A 26,564-nucleotide genomic window follows, 5' to 3' on the forward strand; every position below is an offset into this window, starting at 1 on the left:
ATACCCTCTTACTATTATCATTTCATTAATTTACTCAATCATTAATTTTTGGTAAACTATAATAACAATTATCTCAATTTTCATGATATACCAACAAAGCGACCCCGTTAGTTATTTACTGATTTGTTTATACCAAACATTTATAAATAACTTAATGTGATAAATTGTAATTGACTTTCTCGCTTTCCCCTCATAAATTAAATTCTAAAAGAACAGATTTTTAACTTTATGTTAATTTCTGATCTGTAAATCTATCATATAATTACTGTTTTGCTTAGATCAACTTCTATTCTCTGCGCTCTACTTTCTAGGCATTGTGACTAAAAATACTATTTTACTCATGACTAATCTGATTAAAGCAAAACTTCTCATTATACTAATCCTGAGTAATTAATGCATGATTCATAAATCATTTCCCCTATTACTTAAGAATGCCTGGCAACCGAGCTTTACTTGGGCTTAAACTAAATATTGCTATCTCTCTCTAACTTTTGATGTATGAAAATGGCGTTTGACCGGTATTTTTTCATATCTAAAATGGCGTCTTGTTTCACGTCTACGCATGCGCATGTGTGAAGTCTGGCCTAATACACGAAGTGCAAAACCGAACCTCGCATGTTGCCGTCCCGCTGATGCTTAATCATTTTTATGCGAGTAAAAGAGACAGTGCGATACGAACTTTGATTTTCGATTTTCGTAGTAGCCCTGTACACGCCCTGTTAATCTCTTTAACTTCTACTGTCACTCGCAACAAAAGCAAAAGCACTTTTATTTAGTTTTAATCCGCTTAGCTCTCAAATCTGATATTACTAAACTGTCTACCTTACTTCTAATGAAACAAATGACTATTCATTACTAAGCCGAAGAAAACAGTGCATCGATTACTACCATCACGCCTAGATCGATTGATCATTGCAGCTTATAACCAAGGTGGACCCTCGTCTTACTTCTGTGAATGTTCGTCAATCAAGAATAAACTATCTTAGTGTTTCAGTGAAGTGAATTAAAATAGGAAGTGCTTACGACCGTCTTCATTTCGACAAGAAGTTCTTTAATGTTGTGACCTGCTAAATCTATTAAATTATTAAACTATTCTCAAGTTATTCCCTACCATACTGCTAAAACACTGATTATAATCATCATCATCATCACCCCAGCCTATGCATATCCTACTACTAAGCATACAGGTCTCCTCTCAGAATGAGAGACTGATTCTCTATACTATCACAACTTTAAATTCAAATTAATCTCAAACTCCATTTCACGAACAGCAAATTGTGGCACTCTAAAAGAACAACCACTGTTTTGGACAACGTTACTGATTTTATGCTATATTTACCTACTTTTACTTACTACAATCTAATATCTAAATTAATTCTTAACCTCAAATCTTTTTATTCACACACTTGTTATTATTTTTATCTATGTTATTAATTAAATCTCTTTGGGTCTGATTTCTTTCTACTTTGTTTGTATTCTAGCTCACAGCTTTTGCAAACTGTAAACAGACTATGATTAAACTAACACCAAACTCTAAATTACTTAAGTAAATTAAATTAAGTTCTTCCGGTCAGGCACATATTGTAATAAGTGGCTTGTCTCCAGGTTACTATGCATCATGTTCGAATAAAGCCTTATGAATAATGGCCTTGGTGATTTTGAATCGTCTAAGTGGATAGGAAAACCTCCGTATTTTTTTTTTTAATTAATTATGCCCAGTAATAACCTAAGTGCTTTTATTGAGAATTAATTTGAAAAGCCTACAGTTGTTTCTAATGTTATATTAATTAAGCAGTACCTAACTTCCTGATAATTTTGACTCTAGATTGAACTCTACTGAACTTTAGGGGTGAAATTTAATTACTGAGATGTGAATTTAGATATACTAGTATGTTAGACTGGATAGTTCTAGAAATGGATCTTTCAGGTTACCTAGAATAATCAGTTTGGAAAAATGAGAGGAATATTTCTACTACGGATAGTGTTTTGTGTTTGTATTACTTCTGAATCTATTTTGACTTAAAACTAAGTTTAATATACCGAGACCCAAGGTCTCGAGAGTCTCTACCTCCACCCCCGACCTTTCCTTTCGCACACCAGAGCAATATATCTCTATGGATATGTCAAGTTGTGATTTTACTAGAACTAAGCACTAACTTTCGGTGCATTCAAATCAAAGTATGGAAATACAAACACAATGTTTTGTAACAAGTTGAATCTAATTTTAGACTTATGGTTACTTATTCTATGCTTATATTAGAATACTCTATGAGATGCTTAATTATAACTTTGATAATTAGTTCAGGAATGAGTTTAGACACTATAGCTTTTCATTTACTATAGGCGCTAGTATCTCTTAATTTAGATTATGTCTTATCTATCTTAGATATATGGAATGTCTAATTTGACATATTTTATTTTGGTATAATTACTAATCTCATAGTGACTTTCACTTATTTTAATGAGCTATCTACTTAGTCTAATTTTCTAGTTCTACCAGCATTTGGCGTTACCGGAGTAAAGCAGAAAGTAAGTACCGATTTCTATACTTTACGCCCAGAACACAAGCGTTCATAATAATCTAACTAGCTTATAACTAGATAACCCTTGGGTATTCAAGATAACCTTTGTATTAGGTTTGGACTCGTCTATGACTAGTTTTGTCTCAATTCATATATTTTAAATGAACAATAAACTGTTTCAACTATCAATCCTTAATCAATTATGTTTAAATCGAGATCGAATGAAAAGTATGTAAATTTCCAGATAGACCTGTTGCCTGGTATGTGTCAACGTAAGCTATCGACCGTAGTCAGGATTTCTACATCCGTTCACTCAATGTAGGTAAGAACGATAACTAAACAGATAGTATGTATTTATAACACATAAACTTTTGTATTTTAATTGATAGATGGTCCAAACCCTCTACGATTTTATCTCTAACTTATTACTAGATATAATTTGATGAGATCTTAATCAAAAGTATGAATATGATGTTTGATATTAATTTATCAAAACAAAGCTTATTTTAGCTGGCAATCGTAATTCAAATCGAAATTAGATGATAATTGTGTTAAATATCATTCAGTAAGTTATCTGGCATTTAATTGTCCACTTAGCTATGAGATCGTGTCATATCAATTCCCGCTATTCATTATAGGAAAGACAGCTAAAATATGTTATTGTTTATTACTCTAAACAAATGATCAAACCGTATTTGGTTTAAAATTGAAGTCAACTTACTAATTTAATAAAGTTATTCGTAGTCAAGTTCTTATGAACTAAGTTTTGTATAATGAAGTTTTTGACGTAAGTACTTAAATAAATTTTATGTTTTAACTATTTTATTTTCTTACAATCTAGTTTATGCCTTAAAACTATGTGTGTGCGAGTTTAAGCTTTCCTAGCTCTGTGTTGGAGTTTAGCAATTTGGAGGAAAACCCTCATAGGTGAGCTAATTGCGTGGTGAGTTAAAATAGTAACTTTTCCCGGTGTAAGGAACGCTACTTAGCTAAGCCCTATGAACTTCCCTACCTATATAGCCCTAATAAATCCTACAATTGTGCTTTAAGCTTGCCTGAGGCCCCTACTCTCTGTCTGTGATTAGCAAAACTAGGGAATTAATCCCACATGTACATTTAGTGTAATGTAGAAATTCACGGTGCAATGAATTTCTTCTAATCTCCTATCAACAATGATGGTGTGTATACCTAAAGCCCTATCGGTCCCTAAATGGTGCTGAGCTCCCACTTTCCCGAAGGAAAGTCCCTATGACGGGGAGCCCCGCGGAACAGCAGAATACCTAACGTTGTGCATAAATACGTAAATAAATAGGGGACAGGAATTCTGAGTTTCTTAAGTACAAACCAAGCGTCAACAAGACACGCATTCACTTCGACGAGCGCTACTTAGTCGTTACAAAAGACAAACAGAATCCACTGGTGGCTGGTACGACAGTAATTTGCCGCTGAAGCCGCCACAGCTTCAGGAAGTGGAAGCCTATTTCGTCCACGGTTGTCACCGTTAGGTGTCAGACGATATAGACGGACTTAAAGCTCAACCAAGGTACGTTATGGAGGAACCAAAGTCATTTCCATTAAGTTGGGAAAAACACAGAAAAGTTATGGGTTAGTACAAAATATACGTAGGCTGAAATGAAACGCTATAAAACGATCACTCCACACTACAAGAACAAATAAAGGACTTCACCGCCACAAGACCGCAAAGTCCCTCACATAAAGATTTTCCGAATGAAAATCAGCACTAAATATTTCACAAATAATAAAAACCAGAGAGTTAATCATTATTCCGAAGATTAATGATCAAGACCCCGACACTTTACTTCCTGAAGAAATACTCACATTTCTTGTAAATTAAAATTAATTCAAATTAAATAAAATCAAAAACCCCAATTAAAATTAATGAAATAAAATTAACCGATACTATTGACTCTAATTTGTTAACAAAATGGCGCACAGAAACTAAACCCCCCGACTAGCAAAATAACGATGTTGACTCTACGAAATCTAAATCCATCTGGCTCCCGCCCTTTTTGTGTCACCTCTATTTATAGCTTCTCTCCCGGGACCTCTGGTATTTTCGCGCCAAGCGACCAAACGACGCCAAGCTTACCAAAGTCGACAACGATGACATTGCCTGCTCTTGCTTTTTCTTCTGCCAAATCCTTATCTCAAAATAGCCAAATTTTAACCGTAAAATTTATTTTTGAACTAAAATTTCCTATTTATCTCGACACTATCCTAGCTTAACTATTCTAGTAAATACGTTTCATTTTTATATTGTGCTACAACAATAATTTTCAATAAATATTTATATGTATTTGTCAATAACTTCAATTTTACTTCAACGTTTTAATTTCCTTAACCTACCTAACAATAATCTTACTTCTAATGATAATTTTCTACTTATTACTCCCTACACTCTTTGAATATAAATAGCCAATTACATACTTCTATTGTTCGTTATAAAATAGCTAATTTGCCTACAATTATTAACTGGTATCCCCAAATTCGCGCCACTTATTCATAGTTCCCTTTGTCGTATTAACGCTACTCAAAATTTGCTTATAATTTCGCCACGTTCCTACTTTAAGTCAGTGCGACAGAGTGCTTGTAATTTCATCATAACTAAATGTGTAATTACTCTGCTAATACTACTCCGTTTTGAATGAAAACTTAAATTTATAATAGATAATGAACCAATGATCTATACTACGATTACGTAATGCTTGCATTTTCGGTTTTTCTTAACTTATTTAGCTAATTTCGACAACTTGCGCTTTCCATGATGCTTTCGTTGATATTTCTTTAAATTAACATAATTATTAACATCAAATGTATCTAAGATCTACTGTAGACTAATACTAATGATTCTATTACTATATCATGTCTATTTTTGATGAATTTGTGACCATATTTCCTGTTTTTAGATAAAATTTACATTTCCATTACCTAAAGCGACCTCTATAATTCCCACGTGAAACTAACTAAATAGCCTCCCAGGTTAATCTGCCGCTAAACCCAGTTCGGCATTAGTTCACTAATTTTCCATGACGCCTACCATTAATTCCTTTAATTGACCATAGATGGCGTTTTTTTACATTAATTATTATACCCGAACAACACAATTCTAATCTCCAATTAAATTTAACATTTACTCATTAAATTGACTGCTAAATTATCCCTGCTTTAATTACATCGACATTCTAATCTCAATTACTCTTATTTAACTGTCTTTGTCGACATGTTTTTGTTTCGAGTTTCCATCAAACCTTCATAGATGGCCCCACTAACAATTTTCTACTAATTTATTCCCAGTGACGGTCGTGTGACACATCCGAACCGTTACACCACCTTTGTGAATTCACTCAAAACACGGAGAACCAAATCTGTTTCTTCGGCAATTTTATCAGCGTATGTATGGCCCGAGTTAACCGGGCCTTGTTGAGAAAATGAGTTGAGTTGATTTATGACAGTTACTTTGAGAACGTTCTACGACGGGTCAGAAATCAAGTGGTTCGACTGTACAGTCAAGTGCAAAAATAAGTATCTATTCGAACCACTCAAAAATATGTTACTACGGCCTTATTGCGTCAGAATAAGAGTCTGTGGTACATATTTTTGAAACTTTGAATAACTACATCTGTGTCTATTTATTTGTTACTGTACTATATACTATATGTTTGCCCGCAGGGTTCGTCCTCGCATCGGCAGTAGTACTGCTGCTCGCCGGCATCACATGCGCCATATTCTTCGGCTCTTGGGTCCGGCTGTTCATAGACCATGTAAGTTATAACGGGAAAAGCGCTCAGGCACGTCCGACTCCTGGACACAGGCTTCCTTTTCACGGAGGAACAACATCTCAAACCCTTTTCAACCCCCAAAGTAAAAATAGGGGTGTTATAAGTTTGACGCCAATGTCTGTCGGATGAATCGATATCGGTGCGTTTTTTAAATGAAAGCGAGTTTCTTTTCGGAGGTTCTTAGCTGTTTTATTCAAATTAGTTCAACCGTTCTTGAGACTCTGATCTTTGAAATGACAATGTCAAATATAGAATTAAAAATGTACGGCTGTATAATAGATACTGAAGTTAGTTGAGAGAGCACAATACATAATATGAACTTTGTGATAAAATTCAATGTAAAACTATTATTCAATACATCATGCTCTATACTACGAAGTGCTAAATTCTAACTTCGTATCTTGCCGTCCCGCTGACGCTTATATTATTTAATACGAGAGTGACAGAGTGAGACTGTACCGGCATGTCAATACGGAAGCTACGCCCGATAAGATAACTAAGAATAAGAATAATTTATTCGCTATTCGCTAAAACAGTTTTATAGTAATTACAAGTTATGACAAAACAAAAAATTAAAACATTAAAAAATAAAAGCAAGTTTTTGCAAATTCGCGAAACGATTCCAGCTCAGCATAGTGTTGGCCGAGCAGGCTAACCCTGCAGGGCTACTACGAAACTCAAAACTCGAAGTTCGTGTCGTGTGGTCCCTCTCGCTCTCGTATTAAATCAGTCTTTATTAAATCAGGGACATTTAATGGCCGGAAAATATTCCATGGCTTGAATATTGTTCTCGCTTACAACCTGAGTTGGCCGTGGCCCGGTCACGGTCGCCGTGTGGGCAAATAAGGACGGTCAGGTGATAAAAAAAAGCGGGATAGTTAAAAAAAACTTGACTAAAAAAATATAAAAGTATCGTATGTATGCATTTCCAATATAGTATTTGAATATTTTTTATTTATTATTAACAATAGCTGTTGCCCGCGAGTTCGTCTCAAAAATAAATTCAAAGAAATTCCTAAAAAATATTTCGTACCTAGTCTTCATTTACGTTTTACGATGCACTAAAATAACTCGGCCAAATTTCATGACTCGGACGGAATCCTAAGGTAGAGATTTCGAGAGTTTATCCCTATTTCTTGAGAATATCGGGATGAAATGTAGGCTATGTGTCATTCCTGTTTCTATTCCACTTCAGTATTGGCCTTCATTCCACTTCACTGGCCCTGTTTGTTGTTCTTGTTGGACCAAATCTTGCAAGTTCATTTTGACCCACTTCCAGTGGTCGGATTGACTTGATATTTGGTATAAATAATGTAGATTGGATGACAATGTGTGTACTGTCAGCAAAATAACGTATAAGTAAACTGAATCACGTACCAGGGTGGAACTTTTTATAACCAATTTCGCTATGATTTCTTTGGCAGATGTATGGGATGTCAACATGACATTAGTAGGACAAAGGTATGTAGGTATGTATGCTTGTACAGATGTATGTAAATGAGTTTAAAAAACATTTTCTATATTTACAAGCTTTTTTGTTGACTACTTGCAATCCAAACTACTTAGGTATTCGCACCAAATTAAAAATCAATCCGATTGCTAGAAGTAGACAGATGCTAGAAATAATCTGAACTGAACATCAAGTTAAACCATTGACCGTCGTTAACGGTGTCGAGGATAACTGCAGTTAAATATTTATCTTAAAAACCGGAGGTCAAATTGCGACAGAATCAGTTGAATGTGCGAAATTTCCCAATTAATCTCTACAATCTGCACTCTGCCTTAGATTCACATCGTCTAGCCATGCACGAAAAGCACGTGTGTGCGTGACACGCTGCGTCTTGATTGGCTGGTTAGCTTGTGTGAGTATTATTAAGCGGGTTACACGATGTCGTGAGATCGTTTGCGCGATTGATAAAAGTGTTTGTGTTTGCTTGGATTTGAGTGTTAGGGCTATGAATGGATAATGATGTCGTGTCCCGTGAGCAGTGTCTATGTGTGCGTTGCTCGAGCGCACTTGTATGGAGATTGATTTCTGAACTATCTGTGTTTTGTGCCATAAGCTAGGACTGTCGCGCTCATAACGTAACGCTTCCCAAGCAATAGCATCGACGCATGCGCGTCCGCCTCCGCTTCGCTCTTGACTGCGCAGACATACGCTTTCCAGCGCGTTATGCAACGTGCGCGCGCGTACGTGAGGTATTCAACCGGCGCTTTAGAGGCGTTCTTTCGCAAAAATTGAAGGGTCATATTACCGTGATATATTACAAACTAGAGTTTACCCGCGGCTTCGCACGCGTAGCGACTCCTAACGCCATCTAGTGAAAATTGCAGGTGGTTGGTTGCAGGTGGTAGGACCTTGTGCAAGGTCCGCCCGGATTTCTATCACCATCTTGCTCGCTAATCCTGCCGTGAAGCAGCAGTGCTTGCACTGTTCTGTTTCGGCGTGGAGAGTAAGACAGCCGGTGAAATTACTGGCACGTCTTAGGCCACTAGGTTGGCAACGCGTCTGCAATACCCCTGGTGTTGCAGATGTTTATGGGCGGTGGTGATCTCTTACCAGACAACAAACTGCCGCTTCATAATTGTCAAAATTACTAAATTACCGTCGGAAGTGATAAACATATTAACTTAACATAAATGGTTTATTTTAATATGTAAGATAAAGTAACTTATAAATACACCTGTGAATGTTTATAAAACAATGCAAAATGTTGAGTAAAAATAAAATATGAATGAGTTAAATCGATTAAAACTTCTTCATGAATAAAATCGATTATTAAAAGAAATCGAATCACTAATGCATCAGGGCATCACTATTTTAATTAGTACTCGAGCTGTCAAAAGTTAAATAAACGATTGGAACAATTATAGAGGTATATGGGGGAGGCCTATGTCCAACAGTGGACATCCTACGGCTGAGATGATGATGATGATGATGAAAAGATCCTCTGAAAAGATCGAAACTAGTCGGACCACTTCTGACTTATAATCGTGAATTTTAACCATTCCATTTTGTAATAAGCTTTGTATATGTCGCACAGCTGCACAGGTGCATCTAGTTTACCACTTTGTATGTGATTGATCCGAGGAGCAGTTGTTTGTCCGGTTGCCCCTACATCTGATGGTAACCAGACATCGTACCCGCGTACGAGTAAACGGGTTTCCATTGGGACATCGAAGCACTGATGACCGGAGAAGCCTTAGCTTGCGTCGATGCTCAAATGCATTCGTATGAAAATTCAATAAAAACGTTTTAACAAAAAAAATAAACCGCCGAAAAAAGTGAAAAGCAAAAAATAATAAAGTTAAATACTAAGGTATATGTAAGTAAAGTATACCTAGGTACCAGTTTGAAATCGGTGCCTCAGCACGAGCCAGGAGGAGTGGACTTATAGACGTCTACCTGATGGGCTTCTATCACGACTCCTCCTGGCTCGTGCTGAGGCACCGACTTCAAACTGGTACCTAGGTATACTTTACTTACATATACCTAAGTATTTAACTTTATTATTTTTTGCTTTTCAGTTTTTTCATCGGTTTAATATTTATTTTAAAATGTTTTTATTTATACCTTTTAATAAAACATCCAAATCCGTCCAGCCGTCTTAGCGTGGAAGAATAAGAAATAAACATACATTTTCACATTTATAGCACCTAGTAGTGGTGTAGTACTTACCTAAGATATATATTTTGGAATGGGCTATATTTTAATCCCACTGCCATATTTTTTTTATCACGGACGCTATTATTGACAGAGATGACGAATCTAATAATGCAGAGGACCAAAAAAACAGACGCACATACACGTTCGAAAAACATAACCCTCCTAAGGACAGTCGGGTGAAAAAACTTGCCTGTAATACGGGATATCTCGGTTTTTCAAAATTTTCAATTTTGTTCTTGGCAGAGGGAAGAGCTTGGTGCCATCTCCTGTCCTGGGTGCTTGATTGCGACCTTCGTTTGCACCATGGGCTAAATATAGCATTTACTGCACCGGAGCTATCAAACCAACATGATACTTATTTGAATTGAAATAGAGTCGTGCTTATGAAACTACTAATTCAGTCATCATCATCATCATCATCATCATAATGTAATAGGAATCAATTTCCTGTTTTTAAAAGTGCTCGCCAAAAATGTAAAATTAACAAAAGACCATACAAAACAGCATTACTTGCTAAAAGCGTATTCGGCATGGCATCAAGGATCTTCAATAAACTTCCGCAGAATATACCTACTGATGACCGAAGATATTCACGATTTTAAAAACAACTATTTAACTTTTTGACGGATAAGGCCTACTATTCAATGGAGGAGTATACGAGTATGCGTGATAGTTTGGCAACTTTTTAGACTTTATTTTTTATTTAGTTTACTGCATGACTGAATGTGCCTACCTACAAGGCATTTATATTTGTAGTATATGCAGAAACAATGTATAAGAGCCATATTCGCACTGGGGCCTCGTGAATCATGTAAGCCCATTTTTAAACATCACAAGATTATGTCCATTATATATATGAAGTAGCAGTGTTTGTACACAGAAATCAAAGGTATTTTAAGAAAAATTGCGTCGTAATATCGTACAATAATCGCATGTCGAGACAGGGACTTACTGTTTCTACCTAAAGCTCGACTTAAACACACAACTCGAAGCCCCTACTTTATGTGTATAAAGCTATACAACAAACTTCCCAAAGATATAAAGGAACTCCCCATTAAAATGTTTAAGAAAAAACTATATGCTTGGCTCTACGAACTGTGTGTTTATTCTATAAAATATTTTTTAAACATGAAGCCCAAAACGTGTAAACTTAGTTTTAACTTTTAGTGATCGCTTTATTTTGCTTCATAAGTTTCACAGCTGAACAAAATCAAGTGGTTCTTATTGTTTGCATACTTACCCAAGCCGAATTTGGCGCACAGTGAATAACATGTATTACACTATCTTGTATGTACCCATTTTCTACAATAAACTTTATCTTTATCTTCTATCGCCCATGGGCGCAGCATAGTGATACATATCTATGATTAATGTACCAACTATTTTAAATTAGTTGTATTTGTATCATTAGCCGGAAGACATCCACTTCTAAACAAAAAAAAATATTTTTATTCAGATCACAAAAATCCATATTATTTGTTAGCATTAGTTGTTAGATTAGGAGGGTCGTGGGTTCAAACCCCGGCTCGCACTTCTGAGTTTTTCAAAAATTCATGTGCGGAATTACATTTGAAATTTACCACGAGCTTTGCGGTGAAGGAAAACATCGTGAGGAAACCTGCACAAACCTGCGAAGCAATTCAATGGTGCGTGTGAAGTTCCCAATCCGCACTGGGCCCGCGTGGGAACTATGGCCCGAGCCCTCTTGTTCTGAGAGGAGGCCTGTGCCCAGCAGTGGGACGTATATAGGCTGGGATGATGATGATTAGTTGTTAGACAAGTCCTCCCCCTTAGAATCTACAATGAATGACAACTCGCCACTTGCATCCACTAGTTGCCCTAGCGATGTCATCAGTACCAGTACCACTACCATGAGTTTACAGTGACCGTACTCGATAGCGACGGCTTAAATTATTTGTAGAGGCGCTGTACAATACGGTATTTGACTATTTTGTATATGATTTATAAAATAAAACTACACAATACCTATTATCGAATAGAAAAACAATTTTAAAGCTACCTTTACAAATAACAAAGTTATGAAGGTTTGAAATTCAAGATTAGACAGAGGAAGACATACTGGCATGTGACGTCACACGCCAGTACCGCCATACTTGCTGCATAGAGAAAAGCGTTTGAGAAAGAGACAGGTATATAGATTTTTCAAAAAATCACTATAAATCCAATTTTCAACCGATTTAAATTTTCTCTTCACTAAGCACTATCTGTATATCTATATTTTCATAATAATATTAAGATATGGCAAAATCAGCCCTCTTGTTCTGAGAGGAGGCCTGTGCCCAGCAGTGGGACGTATATAGGCTGGGATGAGTGTGTGATGGCAAAATCAGGAGTTGTCAAATAACGTATTCTCCATACAAATAATTTACGCCGTCGCTATCGAGTACGGTCACTGTAAACTCGTGGTAGTGGTACTGGTGGGAGGCCTGCCAACGCCATCTTCCTATTCGTGGTCGCTCGAGGACTTTTCACCCCCGATGATTATCAGGGTCCAATTGCAGCTTATAGTATTAGCAATTTTGTATTGAAATTCGCTAATACTATTTGCTTGATAGATAGATAGATAGAAGGGCCCTGTTCTTCTAATGATGTGGCCCGCCCATTGCCTCTTCAACCGGCATATTCTTCGAGCTATGTATGACTTTAGTTCTTCGGCGAATTCCGTCGCGCAAAGAAACTCCAAGCATAGCTTAGTTTACAATATTAATACCCTTGTTGCCCGTATATAATCTTCTTAACATAACCAGCACTGATAGAGGCCAAATTATTTCCTATCTTTATTAGGTCCTGGCGCTTCGCCGGCCGCTGCCGCGGCACGCTCGCACGCTCACTCGGCTCGCGCGTTGTGCTCGCAATTGTACCTAACACTCCTCGCTTCGCTCGTTGTCGTACCTAATTTTCCGGAACCTAAATTGACAGTAAAAGTGACTATTCAATTATATTGCCGAAATATCTTTGAAGTAGGAAATATTTAGCCCCTTTCAGTGCTGGTTATCTAAGATGGTTATGTACTTATGGGGAACAAGGTCCCAACTGAGAAGAAACGATAAGAAACTCAGTCGGGTTGAGGTCTGATTAGAAACCAATACAATTGCCTTACTCACTATTTATTTTCGCAGGAGCTGGTCCTCCGTCCCGGATCGATGACGTTCGAGTGGTGGGCACGTCCCCCCGTCCGGCCGTTTGTCAAGGTGTACGTGTACAACGTGACCAACGCCGACGAGTTCCTCAACAACGGGAGCAAACCCGTGCTGGATGAACTCGGGCCGTACATATACGAGTAAGTGTCAAATACAACTACAAAATATACAGAAAGATGGTACACAGTGTTATGATATTTCATCACACTTGCTCGTAAGCAGTGTCATAAATCTTTTTATTGTAAAGGTTGCCTGGAAGAGATCGCTCTGGCCTTATAGCTCACGTTGAAAGTATTTCTCTACTAGCGATCCGCCCAGCTCTGCATGGGCACAATTTCACATTTTCCGGCTCCATTTCCCAAAAACTACACCGAAGCCGAGTGCGCTTTTACATTCATAATAATATCTTTTGAATGGAATGTCCGATTTGAATAATTCAAAAAGTGGCCTATTGGTATTTCTACAGTCTTGAATACGAAATGATCTATTTTAATACAAAAGTATGGATAACATGGTCTAATTTTGGTCGGCATATTTATCAACTATTAAAATGTAAAAAGTAATGTAGGTATTAAATAGTTTAAATAAAATATGTTACCATTCCATGCTAAACTAATTGAGGAAAGTCGTCAACGATAGAAACGTCTTTAGAATTTAAACTAACTACCGTTGTAATTATATATGAGTTGCTTGGCGATATCAAGAAACCTGGTTTTATGTGTTATTAAGGCTAATTGCAAACTATTTGAGCTATTTTTTGTACATACTTGACATAACTCAATCAGGTTTTTAAATAACTAATTATTTGTCATATTAGGTACTGTTATGTCGAACCAACTTATATAAAAGTTGAAAGATTAAAAATTTAAAAACAGTCACACGGATTTTAACGATAGATAGCTAAACACCATCGCAAAGAACCTCACTTTCACGTGAAAAAACCGCGTCGAAATTAGTCCATCCGTTCGAAAGCTACGATGCCACAAACAGACGTTATTCAGCCTTCGTTCTTCTGTGTCGGGGGTTAAAATATCGGCCATGTGCGAATTGGACTCGCGCACTGAGTGTTTTATTGCGAAAAATTTAAAAGTTCCCGCATGAAATAGCGAAAAAAAAACATACAGTAGAACAAAGAACCTCCTCATTTATAGGATCATTTTGTTGTCTGCCTGGCAAGACCATTTTCCTCATGAACGCGTGGAGGTTTGATATCTAATTCTTGCAAGCTAAATTTGACCCACTTCCAGTGGTCCGATGACTTGAAATTTGGCATACTTATGTAAATTTGGTGACAATACAATAATCTGGTAATGACATTTTTGTGGTCCTGCCAGGATCGTCTCCGCAGGAGGGAACTCCTCAATAGTTAATAGCACCGACTTGAAATTTGAAACGGATATGTAGTAGATGACAATGCAAGTACAGTCAACAAATTTTTTTAACAAAAAAGTAAACCGACTCCAAAAAAATAACAAAAATGGAACCGACTATAAAACCCTAGATAATATGTTTCTTGCACTAGGTACCTACTAGCTCGAAGTTGCTTATCTTAATGCTAAAAATGCCAAAATCGCCATTAAATTTGAGGTTTGCCCTCGTTTTTCCTAGGATCCCATCATCAGATCTTGACTTGGTGACAATGGAACCACCTCAGAAGAGTACCCTTTCGAATAAAAAAAGAATTTTGAAAATCGGTCCACAATTGACTGAGTAATCGGCGAACATACATAGTAAAAAAATAAAAAAAATCACAAACATTGAAACATAGAACCTCCTCATTTTTTGAACTCGGTTAAAAAGTATAGTCAGCAAAAAAGCTTGTATTAAAAATGATTTTTTTAACAAGAACTTTTTTTTTACTGTGCCCTTAGTGTAAGTTTTCGGTTACAAAATACGTCTCGATCGCGTTCGCGTTAAAATCTCAATTTGTATGGAAACACGAACATCGCAAACGTTCCGCTAGAGGCGCTGTTCGTGTTTCCATATAAATTGAGATTTTAACGCGAACGCGATCGAGACGTATTTTCTAATCGAAAACTTACACTAAGGGTACTGTTTGCGAGCAGCCTAAACGATGTCGCCGTACGTTGCGTACGTGCCTAATTGCTGTTTGTGTGGCGCCTTATCGCCTAAACTGGTTAAAGAAGTTAACTCGTAGACGCGTCGTATTTAAATTATTCTACACGCTAGTCTCTGCCAGCATTTTTAGGGTTCTGTAGTCCTACAATAAAATGCAAGCTTAATTAATTTGCATGGAAAATAAATTGGATTCTGAAATATACTGAACGGCAAAAAATCTGGCCCTAAAATGTATGCAGAAATTGGTAATTTTTATCTAGAGTGGGACAAATTTTGTGCCGCTGAGTGTATTTTTCAGCAATTTGACAAAATTGTATTGTATTGTAAATATCTTTGTTGTACGTAAAAATACATGAAATTAATAAATAACAAGATAAATTAAAGGGATCTCTTCCAGTTAACCTTTGAACGACTGGCAGTTCAAAATAGTCAATTAATGTGGATAATTTTCCATTTGTACTAAGTGACAGTCATTCGCGGGTACGACTCGCTCTTGGCCGGTTTTTATGTATCTAACAAAGGATGACTATGTACATTGATATGGTTTATCATTATATTATCCTGGCATGCAATATCGCGTGACTATCAGAATCTTAACATAGGTAGTACCTATGTTGTACATAAAGTGGTCTGCAGTTATTATATTGTTATGTATTGTATGTTGGCTATGTCCTATACATACATTAGTCTTCAATCAACCTAATACATATATCAGTTTTTGCTAAAGATTTCAGTTTGGATACAAGCTTTTTTGTTGACTGTACTTGCATTGTCATCCAATCTACATTGGCATACCAAATTTCAACGCGATGCCATTGACCGTTGAAGAGTTCCGTCCTGCGGAGACGATCCTGGCTGGACTACCAGGATGTCACTACTAGATTATTGCATCGTCACGCGATTTACATAAGTATGCCAAATTTCATGTCAATCTGACTACAGGAAGTTGGTCAAATTTAACTTGCAAGATTTGTTTACAGTCAGACAGACGACAGAACAGGTGAAACTAAAGAAAAGCTTGTAAAAAGGTTGTATTGAAAAAAATGCATTTATTTAAATTTATTTTACACTGTATTTTTTCGTTTCAGGCAGGACTGGGAGAAGGTTAACATAACGGACAACGAGAATGGAACCCTGTCGTTCCACTACAAGAGGACGTACACCTACCGGGCGGACCTCAGTGGGAGGTCTGATGACGACGCCGTAGTTGTACCGAACATACCTATGCTGGTGAGTGGAGTTGGATTCTGCATGTTTGTTGGACGGTTTACCTACTAATGTTTCGGCGAATAACGTTTGGCAACCAGTTTCATTTCGCAACTTTTCATTTCCCAACTGTTTAATATTTCTGAAACTGTAAATATTTCAGGATTTTTATAAAACTAACCTAACCTAACATAAACGATTCTACGCGATAGCCCTGAAATAAATCCTGAAATATTTACAGTTTTAGAGTTTGCCAAATGAAACAGGTTGCAAACATTACGTTGCGATAAGGCAGTACTCGTTGTTTTGACACCGGCAAGAGACCAATGAGGGCTACCGCGTATGAATTCGCCGCTAGAGGCGCTAGTGTAGTTAGAATAATTTTGTGAATGTTTTGCATCACCTGAAATTAATTATGGCAAATATGCCTTACGAGGCAATGAATGTCTGTGTTTTGAGACAGTTTTGTCTTTCGGAAACTACACTACAGACAGACAGACATGGCGAAACTATAAGGGTTCCATTTTGCCATTTTGGCTACGGAACCCTAAAAGGGCAATCTATGTCTACTTCTCCTTCTTTACTTCCTTCCTTATACTATAGCCGATAAAAGACTCTCCACTTCTCTCTACTCAAAGCTGCCTCCTTAACCTCCTTATATGACATGACGGCTACCTTCTCCTCTATTTGCTTTGTATTAATCAATTCTCCGTCTCCCTCTACAAGCTTTATTTAACTTGCAATGTATGTAATATGTACGGTCAAGGACTTTAATCCAAGAGCCACCATGGAACCGTTTCACATTAAACATCATAGTGACATAATATTAATTAACAAGGAAAATTGTAATGAGTTTTCGTTATTTCGTTTGTATGTGCGGGTCAAATGTTGCATGTTGAATTTGATCCACTACCATGGGTCGGATTGATTTGAAATTGGTATACTTATGTTAATCTGGTGACAATACAGTAATGTAATGTAGTGACATTCTAGTGGTCCAGCCAGGGTCGTCTTCACAGGACGGAATTCCTCAACGATTAATCGCATCGACTTGTAATTTCGTACGGAAATGTAATTTGGATGACAGTGCAAGTACAGTCAACAGAGCTTCTATTAATTATTATTTTTAACACACTATCATATGAGTAAGTAACAACTATGTTGATATCTCGTAAGGCTATGATGCGTTGCATCAAAACCATTGAGTGGAACATACGCCTGCATTGATAAATAGGTCTTATATCTTGTGCAATATGGTCTACTATGCGTTAAAACTACGATTAGTGGGGTGCGTATAACTGTAGAAGATGGCAAGTCAAGCAAAACTGCTGTTTACTTGATTTATTTGCAAAAAGCGCTAAGATAATAATGTACGCTTTCCCTACTATCAGCAAGAAAAAAACTATTAAAAATATCGGAAACACGACTGCCTTAAACTTTCAATTATAACTAAAATCGGCCAAGAGCGTGACGGATACGCCTGGGGTCCGTAGCCGTTACGAAAAAAACAATTTATATTTTTCAGAGTAATATCGTCAATGTGAAATGAAACGATTTTTTTACCAAAAACATGTTTCATTGTGACATTTAGCACTAAATAATAAAGTTTCATATCAATGGTGATGAAACGTATCTGTACAGTCACCAGCACCAATATCTGGCACAACAAGTGTGCATAAATATCTGATACGACTTTATTACTAGGGCCGGAAGGACATGTCAGATATTTTTGCACGCTCCGCTGTGGCAGATATTAATGCTAGTGACTGTACCTTAGATTAAATTATCTAAAATATGTACTGTCACCACCACCAATATCTGACACAGCAAAGCATCCATAAGTATCTGATACGAGTCTATTTCTATACTTTAAACGATTAAGGTAATTAACTAAATGTAAACATAACCTAACAACAAAAAATTGGAAACCCCCGATTTTGTCACTTCAAAGTTCAATATCTAAAAAACGGCTCAACTGATTTTGATGAAACATATCTAAGAATAATCGCTAAAAACCCTGCTTTAAAATAAATAAAAAACCGCATTCAAATCGGTCCACCCGTTAAAGAGCTACGGTGCCACAGACAAACTTATAACACCCTCTCTTTTTGAGTCGGAGTTAAAAAAAACGTCAATTGATGTCTTAAATATTGAAATTCCCCCATTAAACTATCTAAACATTTACATTTCTGTATTGAAATACACTAGTCTAGTTTGTATTACAATGATAGATAAGTCAAATGTTTAAAACGTGGCAGCTGAAGTTTGTTTACATTTATTAATTACCTATACAAACCAAGTATAGTAACGATGGGACGTGTCAAATATTTTTGCACGCTCCGTTGTGGCAGATATTAATGCAGTTGAGTATACCTACACCAGTGGTGTCCCCATTTCAATATGCGCAAGGGCATCTAATAGCAAGTGTTTAGCGGTTCACGCTTGACCGGAGGTATTATGAGTCAGAGAGCGTGTCGGCGATCGATGTGTGTCGGCTGCTTTCACGGAAACTATAAAGACCATAGTGGCCAACTGTGCACAGTATCATCAGTCAACTATAGTCTTTAAACTCCCAATACATATATGGGTCAATCTAGTTTTTAGTGTAGCTGTTGCCATGGTAACGTCTCCTGAGTTACTTACTAAAAGTGTGATTTTATGGGGTAGGTACAGTCACCAGCTTTAATATCTGCCACAGCGGAGCGTGCAAAAATATCTGACACGTCCTTCCGGCCCTAGAAATAGAGTTGTATCAGATATTTATGCACGCCATCAGCCTAATATGTGGTCTACCACACTAAAGTTGATAATCGTATGCATGTCATAAAACAATAATGCCAAATAGACGTGTCTGTCAACTTGAAAGTTCGACTTTAGCGAAATATTAATTTGATAGGAACTTGTTTAAAAATTGATAGACCACTTATTTGGCTGATGGTACAAATCCACTAAAATTTAGGAGTTGTGACAGTTTTTAACCCCCGACGCAAAAAGAGGGGTTATAAATTTGACCACTGTGTGTCTGTCTGTGCCACTGTAGCTCTTAAACGAGTGCATCGATTTGAATAAGGTTTTTTTTTATTTGAAAGCAGGTTTTCTAGCGATGGTTCTTAGACATGTATGTTTTATAAGTCAATTCCTTCATGGCTCATCTCATAAGCGTGCTAATTATTATTTTTCCAACAAAGTGTATCACTCATGTCTCTTAACTTACGGGACAGAATAATTTAAACTACTTACCTATATAGTTTATAGACCCATATATTTTTTTTAGGTTCCGTACACTCGAGTTCATAAACTTGTAAGCAAAAATTTGATCAAAAATATCTGAACACGTTTCTACGTCCTAAACAATAGAGTCGTGTTCAGATATTTTTGATCAAAATTTTTCTCACAAGTTTATGAACTCCGCGACCCAAAGTGGGGTCGCGGCCGGTATTGGGATGGGTCGCATACCTACTGTAATCAAAGCGAGTGCAAAAAAAAAGTTATTTTATAAGTATTTTATAACATAACTAGCTGTTGCCCGCGACTCCGTCCGCGTAGAAGTATGAAAAATAGTTTACGTCCTATTCTCAGACCTACCGAATATACACAAAAATTTTCATAAAAATCGGTTTCGGTATATTTAGGTCAGAAACATTGTGACACGAAAATTTTAGATTACCTACAGGTGCAGGTGCAGGTGTTTTGCAGGTGGTAGGACCTTGTGCAAGGTCCGCCCGGATTGCTACCACCATCTTGCTCGCTAATCCTGCCGTGAAGCAGCAGTGCTTGCATTGTTGTGTTTCGGCGTGGAGAGTAAGACAGCCGGTGAAATTACTGGCACGTGAGGTATCCCATCTTAGGCCTCTAGGTTGGCAGCGCGTCTGCAATACCCCTGGTGTTGCAGATGTTTATGGGCGATGGTGATCTCTTACCATCAGGAGACCCACTTGCTCGTTTGCCTTCCAGTCGTATAAAAAAAAAACCTACGTCATTTTCAGCGGTAGTTTTAGGGTTAGCTAAAAATCGCCACAAAACATTCGCTTTTACGCAATAAAAACCACATTGAAAACGGTCCATTCGTTTGAGAGCTACGATGCCGCAGACAGAGAGACATTCACGTCAAAAATTTAACATCCTTTTTTTCGCGGGGGTTAAAAATGTCCCTCAGGAGAATCCCATGATCCGATGCAGTATTCTGTTGCTATTATTTCCGCGAATGCGATGGTTCCGCGGTCACGGCCGTTTCTCGTTCAACGCCTCCACCGTTGTAGTCATGGTGGAAAAATCGATGATTATCGATGTTTCGTCGATATTTTTAATCGCCTTGAAATCGATATCCTTGTACGTGAGGGATGTTATAAAATACCCGTAAAGCGGAAAGGGAGTTAAATGGTCCCTTGTAAAGAGTTTATTCGTAGTAAAGAGTCCATTAATTTATTTACTAGCTTTTGCCTGCGGCTTCGCCCGCGTGGAATTCGGTCGGGAACTGTGCATTTTTCCGGGATAAAACGTAGCCTATATCACTCTCTGGTCCATATACTATTTCTATGCCAAAAATCACGTCAATTCGTCGCTCCGTTTCGACGTGAAAGACGGACAAACATACACACAAACATACAAATACACACTTTCGCATTTATAATATTAGTTTGGATTTTATGTTACAAGCTCTTAAAGTTACTTACTCTTAAGCTCGTAACCTGGTAGAATATATAGCATATTTTGTTATAAATAAATAAATAAAATAAATAATATCACGGGACAATTCACACCAATTGACCTAGTCCCAAAGTAAGCTTAGCAAAGCTTGTGTTATGGGTACTAAGCAACGGATAAATATAATTATATAGATAGATACATAAGAACTAACTACTTTTCAGTCTTCTGTTTTACAATAGCAAATATCTGTATATTAATTAACAATAGTTATTGAAAGCCATAGTATCACTGTGTGACTAACCGCCACAAGAGTTATTTCATATAATCATTCATTGATATCCAAAGCAAACCCTATTTCAGTAAAATTCAGAAGTAAACTACGCATAATGTTTGTGTGTGAATGTTTGTTACTCCTTCATGCTAAAACGGCGTGACGGATTTGGATGAAATTTGGTATGTAGATAGTTGGATATCTGAAACACCACGGTTACGACATTCCTATAGTTAAATCTCGAAATCTCAACAGCTAGGTTTACAGAGTCAAGAATTTGGCCACAATTACTTTATGTGCAATGTTAATGTAATCCACGATGGATTTTTTGGGAATTCGCAAGGAAATTAAATGAAATCTAAGAATTTAAATTCAACAGCTAAATCTAATGGTTTACGCGTACGAAACCGGGGATTAAGTCTAGTATCTATTAAAAATAGGTAAAACTAAAGCTCAAATTAAGTTTTCAACTAGCTTACGAAATTATAGCTGTAATTTTCCACTGATCTCCTAGTAGGTACTCGTGTAAGTGATTTCAAGACTCGCCTCCTGTTTAAAAGATATCGATACATATCGATTTTTTTACATGCCCATACCTAAATCGTCGTCGTTAACGGGACATTATGATAATTCGGCTACAAGATACATACACCGCTAGCAAGGTGGGCGTACAAACATACCTACTCATTAATTATCGATGTCCGTAGTATTCCGATCTATTCTAACAGTTATTTGCGGGGATACGAAAAAGAATAAAAAATTTGCATTCCGACGTTTTTACGTCACCACACTAGGATTTTAGCGTTCCATAACACGAAATGGCGAAAAGGTAACCTTTCTATTTTCGTTACATCATTTTGAATAGTTTTTCTGTTGAAATTACATTTTTAGTAAGTACAATTTTTTTTGCAGACTGTACTTTTTGTTGACTGTGCTTGCATTGTCACCCAAAGTACATTTCCGCACCAAATTTCAAGTCGATGCCATTAACCGTTGAGGAGTTCCGTCATGCGGAGACGATCCTGGCCGGAATCACCGGACTCGCATAAGTATGCCAAATTTGTTCGGAACACTTGGTGCGCGAGCCCGACACGCGCTTGGCCGGTTTTTTCTCTACTTTATCTTTTTCAAATCAAAACAATATCGGCCATCAAGATATAATATTGCGTCACAGTATGTGCATTCACAGGAGCACACCTCATCTGTCATAGTTAAAAGACAGTAGGATATCGCTCACAAGAATCGCACTTCTTCCTCGAAACGTCAAGTAGGCTAATGATTTGCTCTTATATAAGTATGTGTGGTTATCACAGCTTACAACATGAACGTATTTCAACAAATTGTGTTTTTACCGGACTGCGTCAGAAGGAGGGTTATTAGCTTGAGTAATAGATATGTGTTTATTTAGAGCGATGTTAAACGCACAAATACGAAAGTTTGTATGTACAGTCAGCATCAAAAGTATCTGTAAACTTTCGTACTTTGTCGTTTTAGCAAAATGGTTTGGCAAAAACGGAACCCTTATAGTTTCGCCATGTCTGTCTGTCCGTCCGCGGCTTCGCTCAGGGACTATCAACGCTAGAAAGCTGTAATTTTGCACGAATATATTATATATGTAAACTATGCCGACAAATTTTAAAAAAAAATTTAGTGTAGGTACCTCCCATAGATGTGAACTGGCGGTGTTTTTTTTTTCATCCAACCTTGTAGTGTGGGTATCGTTGGATAGGGTTTTGCAAAGACGATTTTTCAATTAATTTAAGTTTTTGCGAAAATATTCAACTTTAAAGTGCAATTTTCATTCAAATTCCCCCCCCCCCCTCTCTAAAATCTAAACCGGTGGGTGAAAAAATTTTAAAATTCAGGATGCTAGTAAGTATTTCAAACTTTCAAGGAAAACTATAACGGCTAATTTTGCTTAAGAATTAGTAGTAGTTTTACTCTTAAATAGCAGCCTAAGGTTTATATACCTAAACTTGGAATATTCCGTAAAAAATACGAAATCCTTAAAAAAATATTACTTAATTTTTTCGTAATGGCTACGGAACCCTATTTCGGGCGTGACCGACTCGCACTTGGCCGGTTTTTTATTTCTTATCAGTTTTTTACTCTTCCTGTTCACAGATTAAAAATCATCGCGTGTTTCTAGCAAAAAATAATATTATTTAAAACTTGATTATGACTTAACTGTGTTTGTTCCCTTTACTACTTAATCAAGGTTGCCAAGCTTAAGTAATAATGAAACATGCCTATAATTAGAAAATGCCTTGAACTGCATTATAATGGAAATAAACAAACAAATCAATGCTCTATAACCCACCACTTAAAACAGAAAGCTGTTCAACGGCTGTATAAAATACGGGCTATAAACTCTCGTTATTGCAAAATGTGCTCTGTAACATCACGAATAAAGTTCTGTTCGGGCGGTTGTTTTTTAATGTGTAATTTTATATGAAATGCAGGTTGAACAACCGGGCGCGCATTCTTTAGGCTTTGGAGTATAAACACTAGGTTCTAGCTAGGCAAATATGTTTATACTAATACTAGGTTTTTCCCGCGGCTTTGCTCTAGTAACAAATCATATCAGCCGTAGGACGTCCACCGTTGGACATAGGCCTCGCCCACAGACCTCCAATTGCTTCGTGTTGGCAATTCTCGCCCTGAGAACTGTCGGGGGTTGATTTGATGAGACGTACGTGCGCACCCTGCGTCATTTACGGTTAAAATATAGACCAAAACGCTGGCCTCGCTGGTTCGAAGGGCAGGCCGCACCTTGGTTTTCGCTGAATGATGATGATGCCGATGTGAAGCCAGACCCTCTCCCGAGCCCCTGGGATCGGTCTGGACAGCTGCCGCCTCATGTAGACAGCTGCCGCCGGTTTCTTGTGAAGGGTTGAGGTTATGTGGATGAAATTAAATGTTTTTAATTTTTACAGACGAAATAGGGACACGAAGCAACAAATTACAACGTCTGAAATTGTAATTATTTTTGTATGCGGCTAATAATCATAAGTCATTATTTAAATTAACGTGTCATTCGTTAAGAAATTTTAATGATAAACGAGAAGCTTCTTCCTCGAGCATTTGCTTTTAAGTCAATGCCGAGGAATGTCAAGGCGGGCCGAAGGTTCAAAAACATGGCAGCCTTCCTTTGAAAGGTTAAAAGGCTAATACTGCTGGTGAAAATTACCAAAATCCATTAGCTGTAATGCCTTGTCTTACGAAATAAATTTGTGCATCTTTGTAATAATACTTTGTAATAAGTCTTCGTTCTATTGATTTGCAGAAAGTGTAAAGGGTTGGGCTGAAAATCAGCCCAGCAGGGCTACTACGAAACTCGAAACTCGAAGTTCGTGTCGTGCGGTCCCTCTGACACTTATACTATTTAATACGAGAGCGAGAGGGACCCCACGACACGAACTTCGAGTTTCGAGTTTCGTAGTAGCCCTGCTGTGTGCATGCGCGCTTTTGCTTGCATCTACAGGATACTACTTAAGGCTTATTCTATTCTATTCCATTATATCCTATTTTATCCTATTCTACTGTAATAATATAATAATAATAAAGCCCTTTTTATTTCCTTAATACAATTTAAATTCATAATAATAATTTAGATTTATGAGCATGCATAATTTATTTTATGTGATTTTTTTTTTTTGAAACATGCTTTTCTTTTAATAAATATTCAAGGACCTCTTCATAGAGTAAAGGCCTCCTCCATTTTTCTCCACATAGATCTGTCATTTGCTTTATCAGACCAATTTTTTCCTGTTGCTTAACAGAATATATGGTCTTCACTTTCTTCTATACTATAACCTGTACGTCTGATTTCTGATAAACCAATGATATCATATTTAATTGTTGATATTGATTGCTTGAATTCTAGTAGTCTTTCTTCCGATAATAATGACCGAGCATTATATGTGCATACGTATATAGGGTGGAGTGGAGGGTTTTGGTCTGTGACCCCCGCGGTGACCGGCCGTAGTGGGGGACATGGAGATGTCATCTTTTTATGTCATTTCTTGTGGAAGACTCATATGTTTATTTTTTACTAGATATTGTTCCATTTTATTTTCTTTATAGGATGTGGGCTCTATGATATCTATTCTATTTTATCCTATTCTATTCTATTTCCTATTATATCTATTCTATTCTACTGAAGTTACAGATGTAGCGCATAATGGTTTTCGATGTCGTATTTTATCAGAAAAGTTCCTTAATAATTGAAAATGTCACTTAATTAATACCTATAAAATTGACGTAACACTTCGGGTTGCCGTCATATCCGATTGAGATCGACTTTTTCCGATGCAAATACACTATGTTATTCAGTACTAGCTTTTGGCCGCGGCTTTGCCCGCGTGGAATTCAGTTGTCGCGCGCTGTTCCCTCGGAAACTGTGCATTTTAACGGGATAAAAAGTAGCCTATGTCACTCTCTGGCCCATAAACTATCTATATGCCAAAAATTACGTCAATCAGTCGCTCCGTTTCGACGTGAAAGACGGACAAACATACAAACACTCACATTTTCACATTCATAATATTAAGTATAGATACATATTTATTGTATACCTGTACCCTATTATTGGTCCATCCTTATCTTGGATAGTGCATGGTGTTATAGAGATCGAATGCTCAAAGACGGTATTAGACTATTTTTTAACCCCCGACGCAAAAAGAGGGGTTATAAGTTTGACGCCAATATCTGTATGTCTGTCGGTGACACTGTTACTCTCTAACGGATGGACTTAGATGTGTTTTTAAGTGAGTTTCTATGCGGTAGTTCTTAGCAATTTTTTATTGAAAATCGGTTAGCTTTTTTGAGATATTGAATTTAAAAATGACAATGTCGGGGGTTTTCCAACTTTTCTAATTTGGTTAGTTTATCTAAACGTAGATTAACACAACTGCCTTGTATCTAGAACATAACACATCCGCACAAATGTGTTAGACATTTTTAAAAAAATATTTCCTAATACCACTACGTAAAATAATTTTTAATTCTTTCCGTAATAGTTGCTAGCTTGTTATGTAATTGTTGTAATTTTATACCATTTATTCTGTATGACATTGACAATAAAATGTATTATGGCGTGGCATTATAGTATTATTTTTAATCGTACTTAATGATACGGTTCTTATATTATAATTATACAGTTTAAGGACAGTGCCTTTGTCACTCCTTAGAGTAAGGCTAGAAGACCTG

General features: G+C 37.0%; 2 protein-coding genes across 2 annotated transcripts in view; both read left to right on the forward strand.

Moving 5' to 3' along the window:
- The window catches only part of LOC141443829 (protein diaphanous-like), an 85,268-nt gene that overhangs the window by 30,082 nt on the left and 28,622 nt on the right, over positions 1-26,564 (forward strand). The window lies entirely within an intron of this gene.
- The window catches only part of LOC141443695 (uncharacterized), a 32,788-nt gene that overhangs the window by 1,362 nt on the left and 4,862 nt on the right, over positions 1-26,564 (forward strand). The window contains exons 3-5 of the mRNA XM_074109045.1: positions 6,213-6,304; positions 13,130-13,290; positions 16,318-16,459. Coding sequence (XP_073965146.1) covers positions 6,213-6,304; positions 13,130-13,290; positions 16,318-16,459 — 395 coding nt within the window. The remainder of the gene's footprint in view (positions 1-6,212; positions 6,305-13,129; positions 13,291-16,317; positions 16,460-26,564) is intronic.

The sequence above is a fragment of the Choristoneura fumiferana genome, chromosome 28 (genome assembly GCF_025370935.1).
Source record: "Choristoneura fumiferana chromosome 28, NRCan_CFum_1, whole genome shotgun sequence".
In the NCBI taxonomy this organism is placed as follows: Eukaryota; Metazoa; Arthropoda; class Insecta; order Lepidoptera; family Tortricidae; genus Choristoneura; species Choristoneura fumiferana.